Source organism: Carcharodon carcharias, chromosome 17, assembly GCF_017639515.1.
Source record: "Carcharodon carcharias isolate sCarCar2 chromosome 17, sCarCar2.pri, whole genome shotgun sequence".
NCBI lineage: Eukaryota > Metazoa > Chordata > Chondrichthyes > Lamniformes > Lamnidae > Carcharodon > Carcharodon carcharias.
The window spans coordinates 20,794,493-20,817,622 of record NC_054483.1 but is presented as its reverse complement, the minus strand read 5'-3'; the positions used below and the strand labels follow the sequence as shown (position 1 = coordinate 20,817,622).

The 23,130-nt window shown below is 43.2% G+C and overlaps 1 protein-coding gene across 1 annotated transcript in view; it reads left to right on the top strand.

Moving 5' to 3' along the window:
• Nucleotides 1-23,130, top strand: part of LOC121289611 (netrin receptor UNC5D-like) — a 449,805-nt gene that overhangs the window by 368,374 nt on the left and 58,301 nt on the right. The window contains exons 7-10 of the mRNA XM_041209233.1: nt 5,769-5,933; nt 9,985-10,017; nt 13,910-14,095; nt 17,617-17,991. Of these exons, the coding sequence (XP_041065167.1) occupies nt 5,769-5,933; nt 9,985-10,017; nt 13,910-14,095; nt 17,617-17,991 (759 nt within the window). The remainder of the gene's footprint in view (nt 1-5,768; nt 5,934-9,984; nt 10,018-13,909; nt 14,096-17,616; nt 17,992-23,130) is intronic.

The window sequence follows — 23,130 nt, the reverse complement described above, 5'->3', positions numbered from 1 at the left end:
TAATATAGATTTTTGTCAATCTAATGGCCATGAAGACTAGATCTGCACAGCAGAGCACTAAGAGCGATAGGTATTGTCATTACACTGAAATACCTTATACTTAATAGCCATATTATTGAAACCAATATATGGCAGAGGAATTGAGCAATTTTAGCTGCTTGAAGGTAATAAATTAGAAATTTTTTTTGAAACAGTACAACAATCAGAAAAGATTAAAGTGGGTGATGCTCACAGAGTTGATATAAAATCCAGCCAGATTCCTTCCATCATCATTACAATCAGTGGGATTCTTGCCATTCAGGAGTCACAGAAGTGGTAATGAAGGCATAAAAACAGAAAATGCTAGAAATGTCTATGACGAGAGAAATACATTTAACGTGTCAGGTAGATGAGCCTCCATCAGAGCAGGAAAACGTTTGAGATGTAACTGGTTTTAAGCAAATGCAGAGTCAGGGAAAGGGTGAAGAAACAAAGGGGAAGGGTAGGATAGAGTAGATGACCAAAGGGATGGTGGTGCAAGGCAAAAGGAAATGGTAATGGGACAAGCAAAGGAAACTAAAGCTGGGTCTACATAGTAAAGGTGTAAATGGGACTTGTAGAATCATCACCAATAGCTCCCATCCAAAAAATGGGGGGAAGAAATTACAATTGAAATTATTGAACTTGATGTTAAGTGTCTAGTTTGGCCTGTGCATACATTTCTAATTCTTGACTTTGGATCGCTGATACATATTAAGATTAGAATATGTTTCATGACTGTTAATTAACAAGCTAAAAACTTTTCCCACTCATAATGTTACCTGTTTCAGTTGTTCTGGTGCAAAATAGTTTGATAGTGAGAAAATGCTGAATAGTTGGTGCCCTCTGATTCATTCCTTGAACTTTCATTGGTTTAGAGGCTCTTAATAGACTGCATCATCACTGTTCTTTCCACAAGTTCCATTTGATTTCAAACATTACTTGTACCAGCTATCTGTCTGTGAAAAGTTTGAAAGCCATCTGTTACACTTGTACATCAGAGTTCAGAGATCACACTTTGTATAAGAAAAGCATCAATTTTCGACTTGCTATTCTTAAACAATTTTAGACGGGGGCAAGGAAAGAGATATTTTCTGACTTTTCACGGGGATGGAGGTGGGCAGGGTCTAAAAATAGTGCAGCCAGCCTGCATGCCAGTCCCCTGGCTCCCTGCCTGCTACCACCACCCCCCCACCCCCCACCGTCACCCCATTTTTCCAGAGACTGGTTAGGGGCTTAGCGATTAAACCCATCAAAGGCTTATTGAGGCCTGTCACCAGTTCACGGAGGTAGCAGGGGCCAGTTTAGCTGCATGGACATGTCTGCCCAGTGGCAGGTCAGTGGGCCAATGGTCCAGGCAGGCTTGGAGCGCTTCCCTGCCTGCCTGGATGCAGCAGCAGCCACAGACCAGCCTGTGGAGGGGCTGCCCCACCCACCCCACAGGGGTGGCCTGACGGCAAAAGCCATGTTTGATTTAAACTTTAAGTAAGTAGGAGAGAGGGCACCTTGAAGCACCCTCTCCCACACTTACCTTCCATTGCATCCTGCTTTGCTTTCAAGCTGTAAGGCCTCTCCATAATTGGATGGGAAGCCCATCCTCCAGCTGTTATTTGACCGCACCGTTGAGTAACTGTTTCCCACAAGGTGCAGGTTTTTGACCCTTATTTGAGCCTGATGGTGGGTTTCAGAGCCCACGGGAGAGATCCAGCACCACCGCCCCCCACCGGCCTTTCTCAATTGAGAGAATTGAAGAAACAGGCAGCCCAGAGAGACACCAGCAATTCGCCTCTGATGGAGCTCAGTGTTTGGGCCACTTCCCCACAGGGTGCATCTCAACACCTCCTTAAAGGGGCAGGCTCGATGAGCAGCCAAACATCACAGCAGTGCTCCCATCAGTCTAGGAATAACGCCAAAGGAGATCGGAAGCCTGTAGAAAACATTGGATTGGTCACACATGCAAATTGTGCATCACTCAAAGCCTGTCAAAACCTTCCGTGATTCTAGATAAAACTGATCTTAGCTTTCTCTGCTCGAGCGTAAATTTTACTGGCATCTCTCAGCTGTCCTCAACCCCCCACCCCCACTCCTCCGGGAAATCTGCCCGTTGCGCGCTGCTGATGGCCTTAATGTCATTCCTGTAATGGGGCACCCAGAACCGAGGCCTGACCCAATCCCTGGAGAAGAGGGTAGAGTGAAGTCTCGACACGCCCTTCAAATGGGAGGCCACCACATTCTTTTCCATCGTCACTTTGCTGGTACCAAGCACCCTCACCATTCCCCACCCCAGGCACCCCTCCCCACCCACCCGGTCAAGGACGGGTGTTTGATGAGAGGGTTCCTTTGTCACACATCTTTATCAGGCACCCCTCGCTTTCACTGGATCCTGGAGCGAACACTCCCTGCTGGTGGAACCTGAATGTTCCCTCCCACCCACCACCATTCCTGCCCGCAGCACTTGCCGCAGTCCCTTTGCTGTTCAGTTGCACATGTTCAGTGTTTATAGGGAAGTACAACCAGACAAGAGACACTGGTGGGAAACAGAAAACTGTTCTTCACTTGCTACTGAAGAAGCTTGAGTCTCATAGAATCCATTCATACAGAAGAAGGCCTTTCAACCCATGGTGTCCTTACTACATTTAGCAAGTGCTATCTAATAAATCCCATTCCCTTTCTCTTTCCCCATAGCCCTGCAATTTTCTTCCCTATGTATTAAGATTGGGAGTAATTGCAAAAAAATTTTTTTGAAGAGTATATTTTTTTTCGAGTAAAATGATTTTTAAAAAAAGCACTGTATCACTTACTTCGCTTAGAGCACCGCTCACCACATTTTCTTTCAGTAGTCATGGATTCACTGCTCAGGAATGCCTTTCTTGAATACATCATGGTTGTTGACATGATGGGGGTGGGCGGGGGGGGTTCAATATAACGAATGCCAAACATTTATAAGGCAAATTGCGCAAGTTATGCTGAAGTCTGACTTTGCATATATGGGTACAAAAATATAATTGATGTTTTTTCCAAAGTGGGGAAGTTTGTTAGTGGGATAATGGCAGTGTCAGCGGCCAAGTGTTTGTGTTACTGGACAAATAATTGAGGAACATGAGTTCAAATCCCACCAGGGCAGTTGGGAAATTTACATTCAATTAATAAACTAAACCTGGAAGAAGCACCTTGCATCAGTAATGGTAACCATGTAACCACTGGATTATCGTAAAGACCCAGCTGGTCCACTTATGTCCTGTCAGGAAGAAAATCTACCATCCTCGACCGGTCTGGCCTGTATGTGACTCCAGACCCACAGCAATGTGGTTGACTCTGAAGTGCCCTCTGAAATGGCCTAATAAATTACTTAGTTGTGTCAAAAGGAACTATAGTCCAAACAGACTACAGCGTTTCAAGAAGGCAGTTCGCTAACTTCTCAAGGGCAAGTGGGGATGCGTAACAAATGTTAAATGTTGGCCTTCCTAATCACGTTCACGTCCAGTGAATGAATTTTGAAAAAAAACTTTTGTGGACCTCTGACCCTTGCTACACACGTCTTTCCACGCAACTCAACAGTTCAGTTTTAAAGTCTGTCATTATCGCCCAAGTAGTTAAGGCCCTGATCATCAGCATTAGCTCCATTCTTAATTTTATTAAGATCCCTTTGCAAAATAAAAAAGCCAGCTGCGTCCTTCACAAGTTGAATCAAAGCCAAATATTGCCATTTGCAACGTGCCAGATATTTTGTCTTAAATCTCTCTGTTAATCATTTGATCATAATCTTTAAAAGTGTATTCATAGAGGAGCTCACATCTGTTGAGCTATTGAATTAGTGGAATACTTTTCGCCATCAAGATTTATTGTTGAAACGTTGGGGAAAAGCCTCCTCTGTAAAGGTGCACTAATTTTTCGGAGACTTGAGCTTTAATTCAAGGCCTAATTAGGTTGTCTGGATTTATTCTGTGGATAAGCAAGAATCCTAAAGAGTCAGCGCTCTATACGTGCGTCCATGGAGGAGGGTTAACAATGTTAATCCTAATAGTAATCAAAACCAATAGAAATAGGAGGAAGCTACTTAGCCCTCGAGCCTATCCCACCATTCACTGAGATCATGGACGATCTCTATCCTCACTCTGTATTCCTGTCTTTGCCCCAAATCCATTAATACCTCTGGTTAACAAAGATCTACTGACGTCAGATTTACACGGCACATTTCACTGGGCGGTTCCCCCCCAACCTGGGCAAAATGTTCACGGACGCAGAAAGTAGCCCTTAATTGGTCACCTAAATGGCTCATTTGGCCTCCCATAATGGCATGGCAGCAGGAAGACTTTAGGCGCTTCCTTCCTGCATCATTTTGCCAGCCTTTCCACCTCCCAGCCCTTCCGTGAAGAGCCTGGAAAATTCTGGTCTCCGTGTCTCAAACTTGGAAATTGTCCGTGGCATATGGATGTGTTCCTGTTTTGGAGCACGGTGCATTGAGGAAATTCAACTGGGGAGAATTACACTCCTGTAAAGAACCTCACTGAATTTTTTTGTCCTCTAAATTCAAACACTTGGAAAAATCCAGCATACACCCTTACCGGAGTTGTTTCCCCCTGGCATCCAGTGTTTGTAAATATGAAAGAGCATTTCACTAAGTACACGTTTGTGCAAAAGCATCTTGAATGTAAACCCTTCTTACAGTTTGTGGTAATTGTGCAACATTTTATTATATTGAAAGAGAAATTATGATCTGGATGATGAATTGCATATGTTAATTCATGGCTCAGTCAATTCAACAGGTTAATTACATAGACTTGCACAGAAGTTACAGCACAGCAAAAGGCCATTTGGCCAAACTGGTCTGTGCCAATGTTTGTGCTCCACCTGAGCTCCTTCTCACCTTAATTCATCAAACTCTATCTGTACTTATCCAGCTTCCCCTTAAAGGCACCTGTGCTATTCATCTCAAATACTTCTTGTGCCAGAAGACTCCACATTCTAATCATGCTCTGGGTAAAGAAGTTCCTCCTGAATTATCTATTGAATTTATGAGTGACTATCTTTAGATTTATGGCTCCTAGTTTCGGTCTTCCTCGCAAATTGAAACACCTCTACTTTTACCCTGTTGAACTCTTTCATTATCTTAAAGACCTCAGTCAGGTCAGTCTTCAACTTCACTTTCCTCGGGAAAACAGCCCCAGTCATTTTAGATAAAAACAAAAAAAACTGCGGATGCTGGAAATCCAAAACAAAAACAAAATTACCTGGAAAAACTCAGCAGGTCTGGCAGCATCGGCGGAGAAGAAGAGAGTTGACGTTTCGAGTCCTCATGACCCGAAGTCGAAGGGTCATGAGGACTTGAAACGTCAACTCTTTTCTTCTCCGCCGATGCTGCCAGACCTGCTGAGTTTTTCCAGATAATTCTGTTATTGTTTCAATCACTTTAGGCTTTCCCAGCCGGTCTAACCTCTCAGTTCAGTATCATCCTTGTAAGTTTTTCTTTTGCACCTTCTCCAGTGCCTCTCATGTTTGAACATGCCCAGTGCAGTTTTACTTGGCTAATTGTAATAAATAAACAGATGAGAAAATTAATGTTTGCCTACAGTAAGGTCACCACTTCTGCCTTTAAAGCCTCTTGCCTCAACTAACAGCTACCATCAGTCATAAAAATTGCAGTGTGGACAGCATCACAAAGAGGAGGGCATGTTCTCTCACCTGGCCTGTCTGTAACTGAGCTTCTTAAAAAAAAACATGTTTCTGTTTACTCTTTCTGTGTATTGAAGTGGATGGTGGCTGGGAACCCTGGAACGGGTGGTCAATCTGCTCCTCTGAATGCGAACACCAAAGAGTTCGTGCGTGCGTGGCTCCTGAACCGAGATATGGTGGAAAATTCTGCGAGGGAGTGAGCCAGGAGTCGGAGAACTGCACCGAGGGGCTGTGCATTCAAAGTATGTAACGTAGCAGCAGTATTTCGTGAAGCAACTGAAAACTAAAACCCATTTAGTTATGCTGATTTAAGCAACCTGCTGAGAGTGTTTTTAGTTGCCGTTTAGTAGACAGTCGTCATTTCAAGGTAAAAGCCAACTCCAAGAACTATAGTGAAAGAAAATGAGTTGCCACATCTCATATTTAGAAGAACAGGAAGCTCCACAATTAATTGCAGTGAATATGTTTCTCATATTCCACTGTTGCACGGGTCTCTTGCAGGGTTGCCTTGCATCCTTTGCATTTGCTCAGTGAGAAACCCGAATATTTTTGCATCTCATACGTTGCTTGATCATTCATTGTTTGGTTTGTCCACCAAATAGCAATGGCCACTGCACTGCAAAGCAAATCATTATTTGAAATGCTTTCCCATGGGATTCGGCAATATAAAAAGAAAAGTAGCATTTACTTCACTTGACATTTATCGACTTCTGAGTAATTCAGTCCTTCTTAATATATGTTCTAGTTTTAATTTTCACTAGCTGTCACTTACAAGACTTGCATGTGCGTAATAATCTGAATTAACCTTCATTTTAGAGATTAATATTTTTCGTGAGTTTCTCTTTTATTTCTGGAATGCAAAAGTTAAGCTTCCCTCATCTTTCCGCAAGGCCCCTTCACTTCTTCAAGGATAACAGAGATAAAAGGGATAGTGGCACACACTGTGACCATCATCTGCTCATGTGCTGCTCAGGATTCGTAAATTGTTTAAACTATTTGCTGTGTCCAGATTTGCCTCCCTCTTCGTGTTTTTCCCATTTTACCGACATCCAAGCTCACGTAAAGGAAATTTAAAGTTTTCTATAGACGTATATATGGTAATAGGGTAGTAAAAGGAGGGTGAAGCCAATTAGGGACAAATGAAAAAGGACTTAAATGGAGGTAGGGGCAAGGTTGAGGCACTAAATGAGTACTTTTCAACTGTCTTCACCAGCAATGAAGAAGTCGTGAAAGTTGTAGTAAAAGACCAGGTAGTTGAGACACTGGATGGGCAAAAAATTGAAAAAGAGGAGGTTTGAGAAAGGCCTTCTGTACTTAAAGTTGATTAGTCACCAGGACCAGGGGGAAGTAAGGGTGAAACTCATGGAGGTGGTCATAATCTTCCAGTCCTGCTTAGATACAAGGGTGGTGCCAGAGGGCTGAAGAATTGCAAATATTACATTCTTGTTCAAAAAAGAATGTAAGGATAAGCCCAGTCAATTTAACTTTGGTGGTGCGAAAGCTTTTAAATGATAACTCAGGAAAAAATTTAAGACTTATTTCAACAAATCTCGATTCATTATGGAAAGCCTATACGGATTTATTAAGGGCAAGTTGTGTTTAACTATTATGATTGAGTTTGTTGATGATGTATCAGAGAGGGCTGATGAAAGGTAGATGTGGTGTGCAAGGACTTCCAAAAGACACTTGATAAAGTGTCATATAACAGGCTTGTCAGCCAAGTTGAAGTCCATGGAATGAAAGGGATGGTAGTAGCATTGATACAAAGTTGACTGAATGACAGGAAACATGGGGTAGTGGTGAACAGTTATTTATCGGATTGGAGAAAAGTATAAAGTGGGGTCCCCAGTCGGCATTCAGACTATTGCATCTCTTGGTCTGTGGTTGTGCAAGGCACAATTTCAAAGTGTTCAGATGACAAAGAACTTGGAGGCATTGAGAACTGTGGAGGATAGTGATTGACTCCAAGAGACCATAGACAGTCTGGTAGAATGGGTGAGCATGTGGCAGATGAAATTTCATACAGAGAAGTGTGAAGTGATACATTTTTGTAGGAAGAACAAGGAGAGGCAACATAAAATCAAGGATACAATTCTAAAAGGGGTATAGGAGAAGAGGGATCCTGGCATACATGTGCACAAATTGTTCAAGGTGGCAGGGCAGGTTGAGAAAGTGGTCATTAAAGCTTTATAAATAGGGCATAGTGTACAAAAGCAAGGAAGATTTGGAGGTTTGGCCTCAATCGAATGGCACCGGTTTCAGGCGAATGGCAAAAGAACCAAAGGCACCCTTTTGCATAGCGTGTGGTGAGGATCTGGAATGCACTCCCTCTGAGTGTGGTGTTCGTAGGTTCAACTGTGACTTTCAAAAGGGATATGGATAATTATCCCAAAGTTAAAACACTTGCAGGGCTATGAGGAAAAGGTGGAGCAGTGGGACGACCTAAGTTGCTCTTGCAGAGAGCCAGCACAGACACAGTGGGCTGACTGGCCTTTTGCTGCACTGTAATCATTCTATGATTAAATGATTGTCTGATATTTCTGTATATTTAAAAATTTTGCCCTTTCTACCCTCTCTGTCTAGTTGAAGTGTGCCTCATTTCCTGCCATTTAAGCCTTTTCTGTTGAAAGTTTAGACTTACCAAATCAGGGGACCAAGGAATCAGACAAGTGCATCCGATAATCCTAAATCCCTCTCACTGACTTTCAGGAAGCAGTTATTTAACCTGAGGCCTTGGCTCCAGAACACAAAATGAGCTTGCTGATGTCTTCAAATAAATTGGGACTCCTAATGATCCAATCTTACTCATCAGAAAGAAAGAAAAGACATGCACTCATTTTGTGTTGAATCAAGCCTCTCAAAAAGCTGTCAAAGCAATTCACACACATTGAATGACTTGGAAATGCAGCAAGTATTGTGTAGGCAAATGACTGACTGGGACTGGGGCTGGGCTCCTGGCAGAGGGGAAAGGACAAGACCTGAGTCAAGCTTATACTGTTTATGAAGCATGAGATGGGTAGCTTCCTCATCCTGTCCAGCGATCGGGAAGTGGACCCCTTGCTTCTCACGATAGAAAGCTGAGCTCAGAAATCCCGGTGCCAGGTAAATATGAACATGTACCAATGTTGCATCTTAATCGTCAGTGGCATATCTGCACTTAAGAATCATACAAAGCTAAAACCTCTGCATGATTGATTTGAAAAGTCAAAGCTGGCTCAATGACTAAACCAGTACTGAGTGACCCAGAACAGCGGAATCCTAGGGCTGCTGACTAACTTGTGCGGATTTGGCTGTTCCTGATATTCATGTGGCCTCATTCAGTGAGGTGAGAAAGAAATTTCACTGCCCCTTCCTAGAATGAGTCCAGCAGGGAATTTCAAAGAAGCTGCTTCACCCTAGAGCACGTTCAGAGCATGGAACTCACTACCACAGGCAGCAGCTGAGGTGAATAGCACAGATGTGTTTAAGATAAGCACGTGAGCAAAAAAGGAATAGAAGGATGCACTGATCAGGGTTAGATGATGAAGGATGGGAGGAGGCTCACGTGGAGTATGAATAATTATATGGACTTGTTTGGCCGCAAGGCCTGTTTCTATGCCGTAAATACCTTGTAGTAGTTCACCCTGGGGGGGCCAGGAAGCCTTGAAGTATAGACGCCATGATGCTAACCAGACCCTGATGGCATGATAGAGTAGGCATTTGGGCACTGTGCTGAATGGGTTCAGAAGCTGCCAATGGAACACACATGCCAGCAAGGAGAGACAGGAAATAAACTGTCAGATAAAAATTAATCAAAAACTGCACCTGCACCCACTTTGCAAAAAATGTTGCTAGTTCTGTTTTCGGTTATCCTCAGCAACGGAGCGTGAAAGAAGCTATGCTCGCTGCCAAAGCTATCGGTCGGTGTTGCTTGCCTCAAAGTGAATGGGCAGTGAAGTGGTTAAGGTTTGCTCTTCGTCACTTGATCGCAGTTTCAAAACCACAGTGCGTCTGACACTTTGGTCCATCCACTTTGATGAGTTTGCCAGATCGTTGTCGAGGGTTGCTAGGCAAGACACAGGGGAAATATGAATCCTGTCAATCAGAATCCATGGAGATGTGCCTCCTGCTAGCTAATCAGACACACGTTTGGAGCTACTGAGAGCATCTGCAATCCACACATGATCCACCCCAGCTGACAAAATGTTGCAACAAGAAAAAACTGCAGATTAAATGGTACCCAAAATGAAAAATAGCATTTGCATACAATGCTTTTGCATACGTACTATTTATTTGCTCTGTTTCTTTCAACAGGCCAGACACCTCTGCAGGAAGTGCAGCCTCAAAGTAAGTATTTCTAATCATTCTAGTTTTAATTTCCTAGAAATAAGCCATGCCTAACAAGATAAGTGCAGTTGAGGGAGGTCATGTAAATCCATCTTAGCTCACAAATGTGAAAAAATCTTCAGCCTCTTCCTTTATACCAGCCATTTTAAAACTATGCCCCCTTTGTTCTTGGATTACCTTCCAAGTAGTGCTCCAAATTGATTTTTTTTTGTTGATATTTAATAGAGGGCACGTTTCCATAAAACCTCTCAGTTGCCTCCTTTCAAGGTGAGTAAGTCCCAACCTCTTTGGTCTTTCCTCATAAGTTATTCCTTTGATACCATGGATCAGCTCCAACAAGAAAGAATATATGTTGATCTACTTATGTAGGAAGACATCTGCCAGAACTTTACAATAATGAGAAGCGGCACACGCTGGATCACAGATCTGTTTTATATTTTAATACATTCTTCTGTACACCACCTTGATGGTTTGGGTATTTCCCAAGTGTCTTGCAATGTCAATCTTTACATTTTTCAGATAGCCTGCAGTAAAGTCTGATCATCACATGTCTCGAAAAGCAATACACTCCATTCTCCAAGTACATAAAATTTTCTCAATTTATCTGATTTTCATAAAACATTCCTCACTTTTTTTGAAGACCCATGAGTGTACCCCAAACTCAAGCACAGAAGTCAACAAACACCCCAGGGTGTTCTATCCATTAAAATGAAAATTAATCACCCAGGCATGATTGCCTAGTGTGTGCTCCTAGCGTGTGGCACTTTACATTGGGAGATTGAATTTGTAATATATACACCCTGGTCTTACAAATAAGATGCACTGTGTGGTGCATATGCATATCAGTTTCAACCACACAGTGAAATCGCCTTTGATCATGGTGACTCACTAACAGAAATCAATTGCTTGTTGGCAAAAATGCAGGATTAGATCCCAGAAATGAGACTGTAAAGTGTCAGCATATGAATGCTTAATGTTCTCACATGAAATTAATACTTAATAGAGGAATTAACCTGTTTAAATGCAGCTGTTCAAGTAGCAAACAGAAGAATTCTGTGTGAATATATTAAGCATTGATGCATGGAAATCACACCCTGTAAATTCTGGTATTGAACGTGTTAATAGTGGATTGTATTCATAATCTATAGACATGCCTCTTATCTTGGAATAGTTGGGCTTTTAGCTTCTCCACACCTGCTGCTGATGTCCCTATTTTATGTAAGTTCTATTGTATTGGCCACTGAGAATGCAGTTGTTGACTTTCTCAATGGAGGCGCGGGGCCAAAGCAGATAGGAATACGGAGGAATGTAGAGCAGTTATATACTAACTGCTACAAAATTAATTTATTTCACTTTGCCTTCTTTATAATCTCTCTCTGAGGGTCATTAGTCTGTGGAATTCTCTTCCAGAAAGTAGCGGAGGCTGGGTCATTGAATTTATTCAAGACTGAGTTGCATAGATTTTTGATAGACAAGGGGGTCAAGGGTTATGGGGGGCAGACAGGCAAGTGGAGTTGAGACCACAATCAGGTCTGCCATGATCTTAACAAATAGCAGAGCAGGATCAAAGGGCCAAATGGCCCAATCCTTCTCCTTAGTCCTATGGTCGTAACTTTAACAATATGAGAACTAGGAAGAGGTGTAGACAATTCAGCCCCTTGAGCCTAGTCCGCCATTCAGTAAGCACATGGCTGACTTTCTATCTGAACACCACTTTTTCACCCTATCCCCGTCTCCCTTGATTCCCTTAATGGATATTAATCCACACCACAAAACCACTCAGTTCAGAATTTCAGGACTAAACACACTCAGAGCAAGATTATTCCGCTTGTTCCATTTTAGCAGCTCTCATTATCTGAGGAAGAGCTTCAACTTGATGCCAATGACTTGTGTTTGTTTGGCGCCTTCAAAACGTAGAAAACTTGCCAAGGTGTTTGGTGGGGGTAAGCGCAAACCAAGCATAGTCATAGTCCTCCACTCGTAGAAGAGGTATAGGGATTAAAAAAGGCTTGATTACAGAGATCATTTTCATTAAGTATTTTAAATGCAGAGAGATTGTGGAAGGAAGATCCCATAAACAAAATAAAGATAGCTGAAGAATCATCAGCATCTTAGCCACTGCTTGTGTCCTACATGACTTAGATGAATTGGATGCCACCATGGAAAATGGAATGAATTGCTATCCAATACTGTGCTCAGTGATTATCACAAAATTCAAATTATTTTCAAGAGCGACAATTTGTGGTTTTCATATGGAAATGGACAAGGTTACAGAATCCAGGCCTAAAAATGTATGTTTCTCCAAAGTTTAAGAATCTCATGGAATAAAAATGCAATTTGATTTATTTAGCCAACTAGACATTTTTGAAGGCTGTTACACATGTTGAATGGTCAGCATCCAAAATAATGAGCTTTTACAGCAACCAACCAGCCCACAATCACATGGGTGGTCATTACATTTAGATAGCGTCAACTTGTCAGCTGTGGCTCAGAGGGTAGCCTCTGATTCAGAGGTTGTGGGTTCAAGTCGCACTTGAGCATAAAAATCTAGGCTGAAACTCCCAGTGCTGTACTCAGGGAGTGCTGCATTACTGGAGTGCTGTTTTCTGGATGTGATGTTAAACCAAGGCACTGTTTGCCCTCTCAGGCAGATGTAGAAGATCACATAATACTATTTTGATGAACAGGGAAGTTCTCCCCAGTGCCCTGACTGATATTGCTGTACACAAATTGGCTGCCTCTTTTCCTACACTGCAACAGCAGCTGCACCTCCAAAGTATTTCAGTGGCTGGAAAGGACTTTGGCAAGTTCTAAGGTCATGGAAGGCGCTACAGAAATGCAAGTCTTTCTCGTTTTTTGTGATGATGCTCTTGATAGTGTTGCATTCTTGCAGAAATGTAGAGCCTGCGCTTGAGCGGTTGGTGTGAGTATTGATAAATACGACCCCATCATTTTCTGACGTGAAAGAGGGATTGACTGAAACAATTAAATGATTTGAACTAAATGGATTTTAGAAAAAGAAACTATTTTGTTACGCAGAGCCGATGGTAATTTAATGAATCTTGTTCTTATTACTTGGTCAAATAGATTGGCATTTATTTTTTTTAAACAGCTGCAACTGGTTAATTGTCTTCAGGTGGCTTAAGTGATATAATCATTGGGTGTTATGAGTGTATTCATTACACCGGAGTGTTTGTTAATCCTGCCATGACTGAAATCAAACTGTCAATAAGCCAAACAGCAACATGTGCATGTGCAGGCAGTAACTCAAAATGTGTTATCATTCATGGAGATGCATTGGGCATCAAATGCCTTTGGAGGTTTCTTTTTCAACTGTCAATGCCAAGTTATTTTTGCGTGTCTTTTTCTTCTCATATTACATCTCATTCTATTGCCATGGTTAAGAAGACAACATTAGCAAAATCTCCTCCCTCAGACAGATCTACACTTCACCTCCACGTACAATTGTAGTGCCATGTCCTGCTGCTGCAGAAGCAGTGAGGCAGCAGTTTGTGCACAGCAAGATCTCACCAACAGAAGTTAGATGAATGACTGACCAATTCATCTGGTTGTTGTTTTGGTGGTGTCAGTTGTTGGAGGAATGCTGGTCCAGATGGGTGAGATTGTCAGGCCAAAATCGGTTGCCCTTTTAATTGGAGTTCATTTCTGTGAAAAATATATCTGATTGAGGAAACGCTTGGGAACAGGATTTTTCACTTCTGTGCTGGCACTTTTTTTGTCCGTGAACAAGGATGGGTATAAAATTGTGACTTGATGCACACAGAAGCAGTCAGTTCCAGCTGTCATCATTGTAAATGTCTGACAGCTTGGCTAAGGTAGACAAAGAATTACAACTAACAACTGTTATGTCTAATACATTTGCCTCTTCTAGGTATTGAGACCAACAGTGACGTGGCTTTATACTCTGGCCTTGGTGCAGCAGTGATAGCAGTTGCAATGCTTGTTGTGGGCATCACATTGTACCGAAGAAGTCAAAGTGAATATGGCGTCGATGTTATTGACTCTTCAGCTTTAACCGGTGGTTTCCAATCCTTCAGCTTCAAGGCTGCCAGACAGGGTTAGTGCCTGCTGTGTTACATGGTTTTAAATTAATTATTGCAGAATTGTTCTTTTGAATTGTATGTATACAAGTTGAGGTTGAATGAACAGGCCAATCAATATTTTATATACTCAGAGAAGACACAAGTAAAATCCGGCAAGGTCTGCTGGGGAAGGAAGATTTCCTGCGGTTGCCATGTGTTATTCACATCAAAAAACACCTGCTACTTCTAGTGAAATGTTTAATTGATCCTTAAAAAAAGAAAGGACCAGGAGGGCATTGGGCTATGGGGCACAGTCAACATTGGAAAGTTGGTGGAAAGGTTGCAGGTCTATAAAGGAACCTCCTCAATTTTCTATCCATCTTAAATCCATTGGTAGAAAATGGGGTGGGTTCCATTAGGAAGGCGCACTTTGAGTTGGCTGATTTTCCTGTCATCATTGAGCTGTGGCAACACAATAGCCTCACCAATCCAGTAGACGCAGGAACCCAATATCCCAGAAATCCAGTCACCCCAGCTTCAGGGAGAAGAATGCTTAACCCCCACATTCATGATATTATCAAAAATAGTAATCAAGAGTTGATGTTTCTGTTTTAAAGAGGTTTTACTGTTGCTACCTTCCTTCAGCCTGTTACCATGTCTTGTTGTCTTACCTTAATGAGGTTTTATTTCCTTTTGACAGACTTGAGATAGTCGGTATAGTTTAACTTCAAAAAGCCTTCACAGTAAGCACATGGTTTCCAGGGCACACACTGTTCTGTGCTTAGCTTTCTTGGAGCCTCTTAGTCATTTAACTCTGATGTCACACTGACATCATTATCAACATCATGGTCTCATGAACATAACCAACCAATTACTGTACAGTTCCCACCGATATGTGGCTAACACAGAAGAAAACAGGGGAAATCAAATTCACAGTGTCTTTCATAAAACTGTAAAATCTTTACTCTATGGTATTTGTACTGTAGTTGCATCCTGCTGACACGGTTGAGTGTGGGTCAGTGATTTCTCCATCTCATTTACATTGTTGCCAGAAGACACTGACCTTCCACCACATGCAGCTGTGAGGGGAAGGAGAACAATCCAATGGCTAATTCACCTCAGGTCATTGTTGCACAACTCCTTGAAGCTAGCTCTGTAGAGAGAGGTGTTGGCAGAGTTCCCAGGATAATGTGAAATTGACCCACTTAGATGAGTGCTCTTCAATTTAGTATTCACCAAGGTAACTACAGAACCTGTTAATCTGCTATTTGAGTATGCGAAACGTGTAGGGACTTAAAACCTGACACTTAAGTGAGTAGTGACAATACAGGTCATTGTCATTTTGTGGACAAGTGTTCCATGGAAATGAAGTGAGGACTGTTTACCTTAGGAGAAGCAAAGACTTAAAGGAAGTAGATTAATAACTTCAGGACAGTAATTTTCTATTTGAATCATTGTAATTGCTTTCATAATTGCAGCTGAGTGCACTTGGACAAAAAGCATTACCCACTAGAATCAACAGATAAACTGAATCAATTGAAAGCACTTTATTCAACCGTTATTGTCATTGACAAAACACTCTGTCTGTTCTGCGTGCAGCTGATTAATACCCCCGCACAACCACTTTGTAATCAAATTGAATTTTCTGAAAACACTGGGTCGGTGTCAGTCCTTGCTTGTCACTAATACCTACTTTGTGTTGATTGATTAATTGTAAATTGCTTGTTGGCAAACCCTAATAACTTGTTTTGAAGTTCATTTACGGGAAGATTTGTAACCCAATGTGCCACTTTTTTGGAGGAAACAGGCAACCTATACCATTGAGATAAAAACAAAAAACTGCGGATGCTGGAAATCCAAAACCTATACCATTGACATTGGACTGTTCAAGACATGTGGGGTGTTTTTGCCCTCCTATTTCCTCCCTCACCCCCTGAAGGCGGTAACTCTTGTCAACTATACATGGCACCTGTAGTATAAAGGGTTAACAGAAAGGACATGAGGTACATGATGCTGTCACACTGACATCAGGCAGTCATATGCCAGGTACTCGAGACAGCTCATGGGCATCTCTCTGAGGAGAGTTGCCTTCCCATTAACCAACCATGTACAAACTGTAAATAGTGTAAATAAACTGGTTTTAAAGTAAATACCCTGATTATGCCTATAGTTCCTCCTTGTTAGAGTCCAGACCCAGCACCATCCATAGCACCATTGACCTTTTGGCTCCTAAGGCCACCAAAAGTCAAAGCCAAACCACTCTTCTCACCCAACTTCCAAATTTGTAGTCATCAGAAGCAGAAACTTTGGCTGAATTCTTTTCCCCTGAGGATGCTGAGGCCAATTGTGGTGCTCCAAATTCCTGTAATGTAAGAATATTAGAATTAGGACCAGGTGTGGCTGCAGCCTGCTGCACCATTCAATATGATCATGGCTGATCTTTGGCATCAATTCCATTTTGCTGCACTATTCCCATATCCCTTTATTCCCTTAGCACCAAAAATGTATCAGTCTCTACCTTGAAATACTCATTAACTGAGGCCAGAGTCTTGTGATGATGACAAAGGTCTCAGCCGCCCGCTGGAGAGCCAGCGAAAATCCCATGTCATCTCTTTCCAGGAAGGTCGACAGCATCTTGTACCACTCAGGCATTTAACAGGCCAGTGGTAGTTAGTCCTTTCCCTGGGATAATGCGCCGCCCCCCACCGCCCCCCCCCCACACCAGCCAACAGCTGCCAGCAGCTTTGATGCACAGCAAAGTCACAGGGGAGGTAGTGGCGGCTGCCATACTGCACTCACCCAAGGCCCAGGATCATCGCTGGGTGAGTTGATGGCGAGGGCGGGGGAGGTTGAGGGGTGAGGGTCCCCAGGGTGGGGAAGGGGAGGGGTCCGGAACCTGGAACACCACCCCCCACCCCCCCCAACCCCCCACCCCCAACCTTTCCTAATGCCAGGTCCCCACAATTAGGCCCTGTGTGCCTTTGAATGAGGGACCTCTCTGGGAACCTTCAAACAACCCCACACAGGATTACTTATCATGCTCCCTGGGTGGCAAGCCCTCACCTCCCACTGTGGAAATACCACGGCAGTGGGACGACGCCTCAATTGGTTGCGAGGTGGAAAGACCATCCTTCCCACCACAAACTTAATCGGGATGGAGGTGGGAGGCTGGCGGGAACCCCACCTGCCACCCTCGTGCCTGATTAAATGCCTACCCACCTCCAAACTCACTGCGCGGCAGATTCCGGCCTGAGTGTCCACACCCCTCTGGGGTAAAGGGTTTCAAAGATTCACAGTGAAGAAACTCTTCCTCCTCTCAGTCTGATCTGGCCGACCCTTTATTTTCCAACCAGGGGAAACAGTGTCTCAGCGTCTACCCAGTCAAGCCAATATAGCTCAGATCGTAGAGGAAATCTGAATCCTTCTAATCTCTTTTGACGAGTAACCCATCAAGAGATGCTTTTACCCACTCAGATATTTGCTCGGCGACACAGAATAATTAAAAATAAAATACACTAGGTTAAAAGTAATATTGTTTTCTATGTCATTTTTCCAGGTAATTCTCTGCTTCTGAACCCAGCAATGCAGCCCGACCTGACGGTGAGCAGGACGTATAGTGGACCCATCTGCTTCCAGGACCCCGTGAACAAAGAACTCATGACCCAGTCGCCGCTCTTTGACTCTCTTCCGGGGATCAAAGTTAAAGTGCAAAGTTCTTTAATGGTTTCACTTGGAGTTGCAGATGGAGTGGAGTATCACGGGAGGGTATCATCCCGGACTTACCCTCGTAATAACAGAGGTGTTGATAAAATACACGCAAGAAGCAATGCGTCAAGTTCTCAGCACCTCCCCACTGCAGTTACAAGGACTGAAAACAGGACTTCTGGCATATTCAGTTGCCTGGGTGGATGCTTGGAGGGACCAACGAAAGGTATGAAGCTAAGAACGTGCAAACTAGTTTCTCACTTGCTTTTACGTTAATTCAGACAACTGAGCAGAGCCTCCCATGACTATGATGCCCTGTCATAACCCAAGGTTCAATTCCTTATTTAAGAAGAGGAAAGGGTGGCATTTATACAGCCCCTTATGATGTGTCCAAGAGGACTTCATATGTAGCTAACTGCTTTATAGTTCAACACATGACAAGATGGACTCTGACCTCTGATTGAAAGGGCAGCACTCTTCTTGCTCCCCTCCAGCCCTGCAACAAAGCTTAGATTGCTTGATGAACTGCTGGTATGGGGCTTGAAATCACAAGCTTCCATTTCAAAGGCAAGAGTGCTACCAACCAAGCCCTGCTACATAGTTCATACATTGCTCATTTGTTTCATATCTTCACACACACTTCTTCCCCCTTTGGGGGAATGGTGGGGAAGATTAGCAGGATGATTATTAACCTGTTTGCACCACATCATGAACTCTTCTTCCATGAACACCAGGTCCTGGAGTGGGACTTGAACCTGGAGCTTCTAGCTCAGAAGGAGGTCACTACCTACTATAATGCTCAATCATAGCCCAAAGTTGCCTCTTTACTTTTGCATCCTACTGCCATCTGTTGTTACGCCAGTGTTATATTAAAAATAATTGACGGCACCCTCACTTTGTCCTGGTTTTAACTCCTGGAACTAGTTTCCATGTTCCAAGACTGACTTCGGCCTGAACCCAGCAGGAATGTTAAGTTCGCTGGCTGGCAGGAGTGGGATGCCACTCAGCAGAAAGGAACAATCCCAACACGAAGATAAGTGGTGGCAAGAAGTAGTCTAAAGGCATTTGCAGATGGGTAAGGGAAGGGAATCCCACAGTGGGAAGGCCCACTACTTCCTGTGAGGACCTGAGGGCTAGTGCTGCTCCTTTTGTCCCACAAGGATACCTTTAAAAACTGCTCAACTTAGCTGGCCATTTCCTGGCCAGGACCCTACTGCCACTCCAGTGCGGTGCTGAGAGTGCGCTGCACTGTCAGAGGTGCTGTCTTTTGAATGAGGTGTTAAACTGAGACCCTGTCTGCTCTCTCAGGTGGACCTAAAAGATCCCGTGGCACTATTTCGAAGGAGAGCAGGGGAGTTATCCCCGGTATCCTGAACAATGCTTATCCCTCACCAACATCACTAAAACAGATTATCTAGTTATGATCGCACTGTTTTGTGGGAGCTTGCTGTGCGCAAATTGGCTGTTACACATTTCCAACTTAAGGATAATGACTGCACATTGGAAAAGTACTTAATTGGCTCTTAAATGCTTTGGAATGTGCTGTGATTGCGTCGGGTGTTTTAAGAATACAAGTTGTTTGCTTTTTTCCGAATTGTTGCCAAGTTTCCAGCAATTCCAGCACTGACATCATCGTGACCGCAATCAGCAGTGAAGTTTGCACTGGGCTCAAAAGTGCATCCCTTAAATGCTAATGCTAATGCGTCACCCAGTGAGGTGGAACACTGCGGCCGCTCACCAAGGCTCCTTCTACAGCACCTTCCAAACCCATGACCACTATCACCTGGAAGGACAAGGGCAGCAGGCGAAGAGGAACACCACCGCCTGCAACTGGGTCTTCCCTTCCAAGTCACACACCGTCCTTCACTGTCACTGGATCACAATTGTAGAACTCCCTGCCTAACAGCACAGTGGGTGTTGCAGCAGTTTAAGAAGGCAGTTCACCACCAACATCTCGAGGGCAATTAAGGGTGGGCAATAAATGATGGCCCTGGCAGTGACGCTCACATCCTGTGAATGGATACATTTTAAAAATGAGGGGTAAAAGGCACTCAGCACAGAGTTGTCAAGAACCCAGTGAGAAGCAGCCAGCCACCATTTTCACCATCTTTCCGTTCCATTCACTGGATGGCAAGTGTTAGAAGTGACCATGGCGTGATTGAGTTCAAGAGACGATTAGTTGTGCTGCTGGAGTGAGGAGCATGTGAGGGATAGGGTGAGATTGCAGATACTGGTGTGGGTTAATCTATCACAAAGAGGTGGGCTTGTTGAATGCCCTTTTTATTGTTCCTAAAGGATTCTGTGTTCTCACCACAATAAATCTTGCGAAATCTGCTCCATCAGTTAACAGCCACTGAACGCAGAATTGTTGCAGCTGAATTAGCTTTCATGCCACGGCATATGGTTCTTCATAAGTACATGGTTAGTCAATGATTTGGTTCCTACAGTTAACAAATAATCTGTATGACTATAATTGGAATAGAAAGAAGTGACTCGTGTTCTCACAGACTGCATTTTAGAATGCTTCTCACGTACCACAGCATCTTGTATAAGAGCAGACACTGTGTTTATTTACATCCACAATCTGTGAGACACGCTGCTTCTCCCAAAAACAGTTCTTCTCAAAACAATTATAGTGTTAACAAATTAAGGGGTGTGCTTGCCGACTTACATTGGCTCCTCATTGAACAAGGGCTCAATCTGAAAATTCTCATCCTTGTTTCCATCTCCCTCTCTCTCTCTCTCATCCAGCCCTATTACCCACCGAGATGTCTGCAATCTCCCAATACTGGCTTAGTGTTCATCCACAGCTTTAATGGCTCCACTGTAGGTGGCTATACCTTGAGCTGACCAAGCCCTAAGCTTTGGAATTCCGTGCCTAACCCTCTCCACCTCGCAACCTCTCCCTCCTTAAGACGCCCCTTAAAAACTACCTCTGTGACCAGCCCATCCTAAGATCGTGTGGCTTGATGTGTGATTTTATGTTGTTAATACTACTGTGAAGCGCCTTGGGATGTTTAACCATGCCAAAGGCTTTGTACAAATTGTTGTTGGTTTGATAAGCTGTCAGAGTTCACACTCGCACCTTGATCTGCTGCATAGGTTTTCCTGCTGGGTCCCAGGGTCTCCAAAGGTTCCCAAATGGCTTGCTTTGGTCCCCAGGTACCAATTATCATTAGATCCTTGAATCTCTGGATGTTTGTTAATCTGCTCGCTTATTTCTGTTCTGATTTCTTTTGGGGAGCCGGCACTGTCCTTTGGAAGTTAAGGTGGGAGATTCCGGGATTGTGTCAGGATTTGCACAGAGTCCCCAGGATTTTCTCATTATTTGCCCATGGCTCCTGTGCAAGTATTGGCTGGGAGCCCACTGAAATAGAGAAATTATGAAACCACTGATGTACAGATTATGACCTGTTGATTATGCACTACATCCTGAACTTTCACCTTACATTGGAGTGCAGTTTTCTAAAATTGTGTTTATTTCCACCCTATTTATAATTTATAATAGTTATAAAATTCCCCCTATATTTATCTTTCTGTTAGCTGAACTCCTCTGTGAAAATAACAATCAGTGGTATTGTGCGAATATACATTCAGTGTTTCTTTGCTAAATGACAGTAATGTCTCAGCAATAGAAGCTGGCCAGGTGATGGACATGGATGTTCTTATAACAATGACTTGCTGATTTACTTCTTTCCCTGACATCTTTCCTGTCTCCATCGTCTCCTGACAGCACTCACTGCTGGTTGGGACGCTCTGCTGATAACCAGTCTCTCCACTAGTGATCATTATTCACGTGTGAGCATTAATAGTCTTTGCAGGAAAGCTACTTGATTTTAAAAGGCTGACTGAGCTTAGTCCAGTCGTATCCTCACCCGGTGCCAACACAAGCAGGAAGGATACTGGGCCGTGATCTAGTGATGGCTATGGGGGTGGGGGGGGGGGAAGAGGGTGGTGGGGGAGAGAGGAGGGGGAGGGGTTGGGGGGGGGCAGGTTCAGTTGTGATGCCACCACATTTAAATGGTCTGCCATCATTTCAGGCTTACAAACAAGGAATGGTCACTTTGCCGGGATGCTGTTTGGCAGGGGTTCATGTGACTGCAAACCAGCAAGATCCAGCACCATTCAAGCAGGAAACAAGAAACGTAGTGGAAATGTAAATTGGGGCAGTTACCAACTGCCCTTTCACAAATGCATTCCATTATCCGATGATACGTGGGCTTGACAGTGCTGGCCCTTTGTAACGATGCATTGTGCAAACCTAATTTCCTATAAGGTGCCCAAATGTTTGCGTGAAAGTATTTTTCTTTTTTTTTGAAGCAATTGTAGCAAGGGGGACTTGCAACAATGCAGGAATTAACCAGGCTTGTCAGAAATGTCTCAAAGCATTTCACAAGCCACGAGTTTCTTTGAAATTCAGTGATCATGAGGAGAACGTCAGTCAGTAGCAAGACCCCAGGAAGAACACTGAGATGAATGAGCTTTTAATCAGTTGGTGGTGGTGTTAGTTGGGAGAGGGATGTCGAAGAACTCTCTGCTCCCCCTTGAATAATGCACGGGATCTTTTACATTCAGTGAATCAAGTAAATGGCTTCATGTCTTGTCTGACAGGCAGTACCCTGTGTTAGTGCAGTACTTCCAGTCAGCCTAATCTTATCTGTTCATTTCTCTTGTGGGACCTGAATCCATAAGCAAGAGGTGAAAGTGCATTCATTTCAAAGAACCAACACAAAGGCTGAATGTGTTCTGACACATTCAGTGGGCTGAATGGCCTCCTTCTTTACTGGAAAATCTAATGATTCTGTAATAGTTTGGGTCCCCTGAATGCAAGTGGTTATTTGCTGTGCTGAAATTGCAAATGAAAGTAAATGTCTTTTTATTCATGAATGCTAACTAGAACTATCAAGTTACAAGTTGAACTTTGCTGTTGGACTAGAAACAGTGATGTGCTATGATTTTTAGTTGGGACTTTTTAACTCTAATCATTGCAGCTGGAAAAGCTCATTGTTTTGTGATTCAGAAAGAGTATATCAGAGACCATCTTATAAAGATTTGTTCAATGAATGCTTTATACAATTTGAGTACCATTATGCACTGGGTAAATTCATCACTCTAAAGATGGAACTCTGTCTTGTAATTTAAATGCATGATAGCATTTCAACAAGCACGTCTGAAGGGAAAAATAATTTATTGCAAATGTGTGAATCGTGCATGCAATTTCTAGTGTAGACACAAAAGCCAGAAATGTATTCAGAATGGGCTGAATATTACTGTAGATAATGCTGCTTGTGCTCAAGGACTTCAAAATAAGCTCTTGGTTAGAGACTTTTTTTTCAAATGTTATGTTAATTGGAGTGGGGGATGT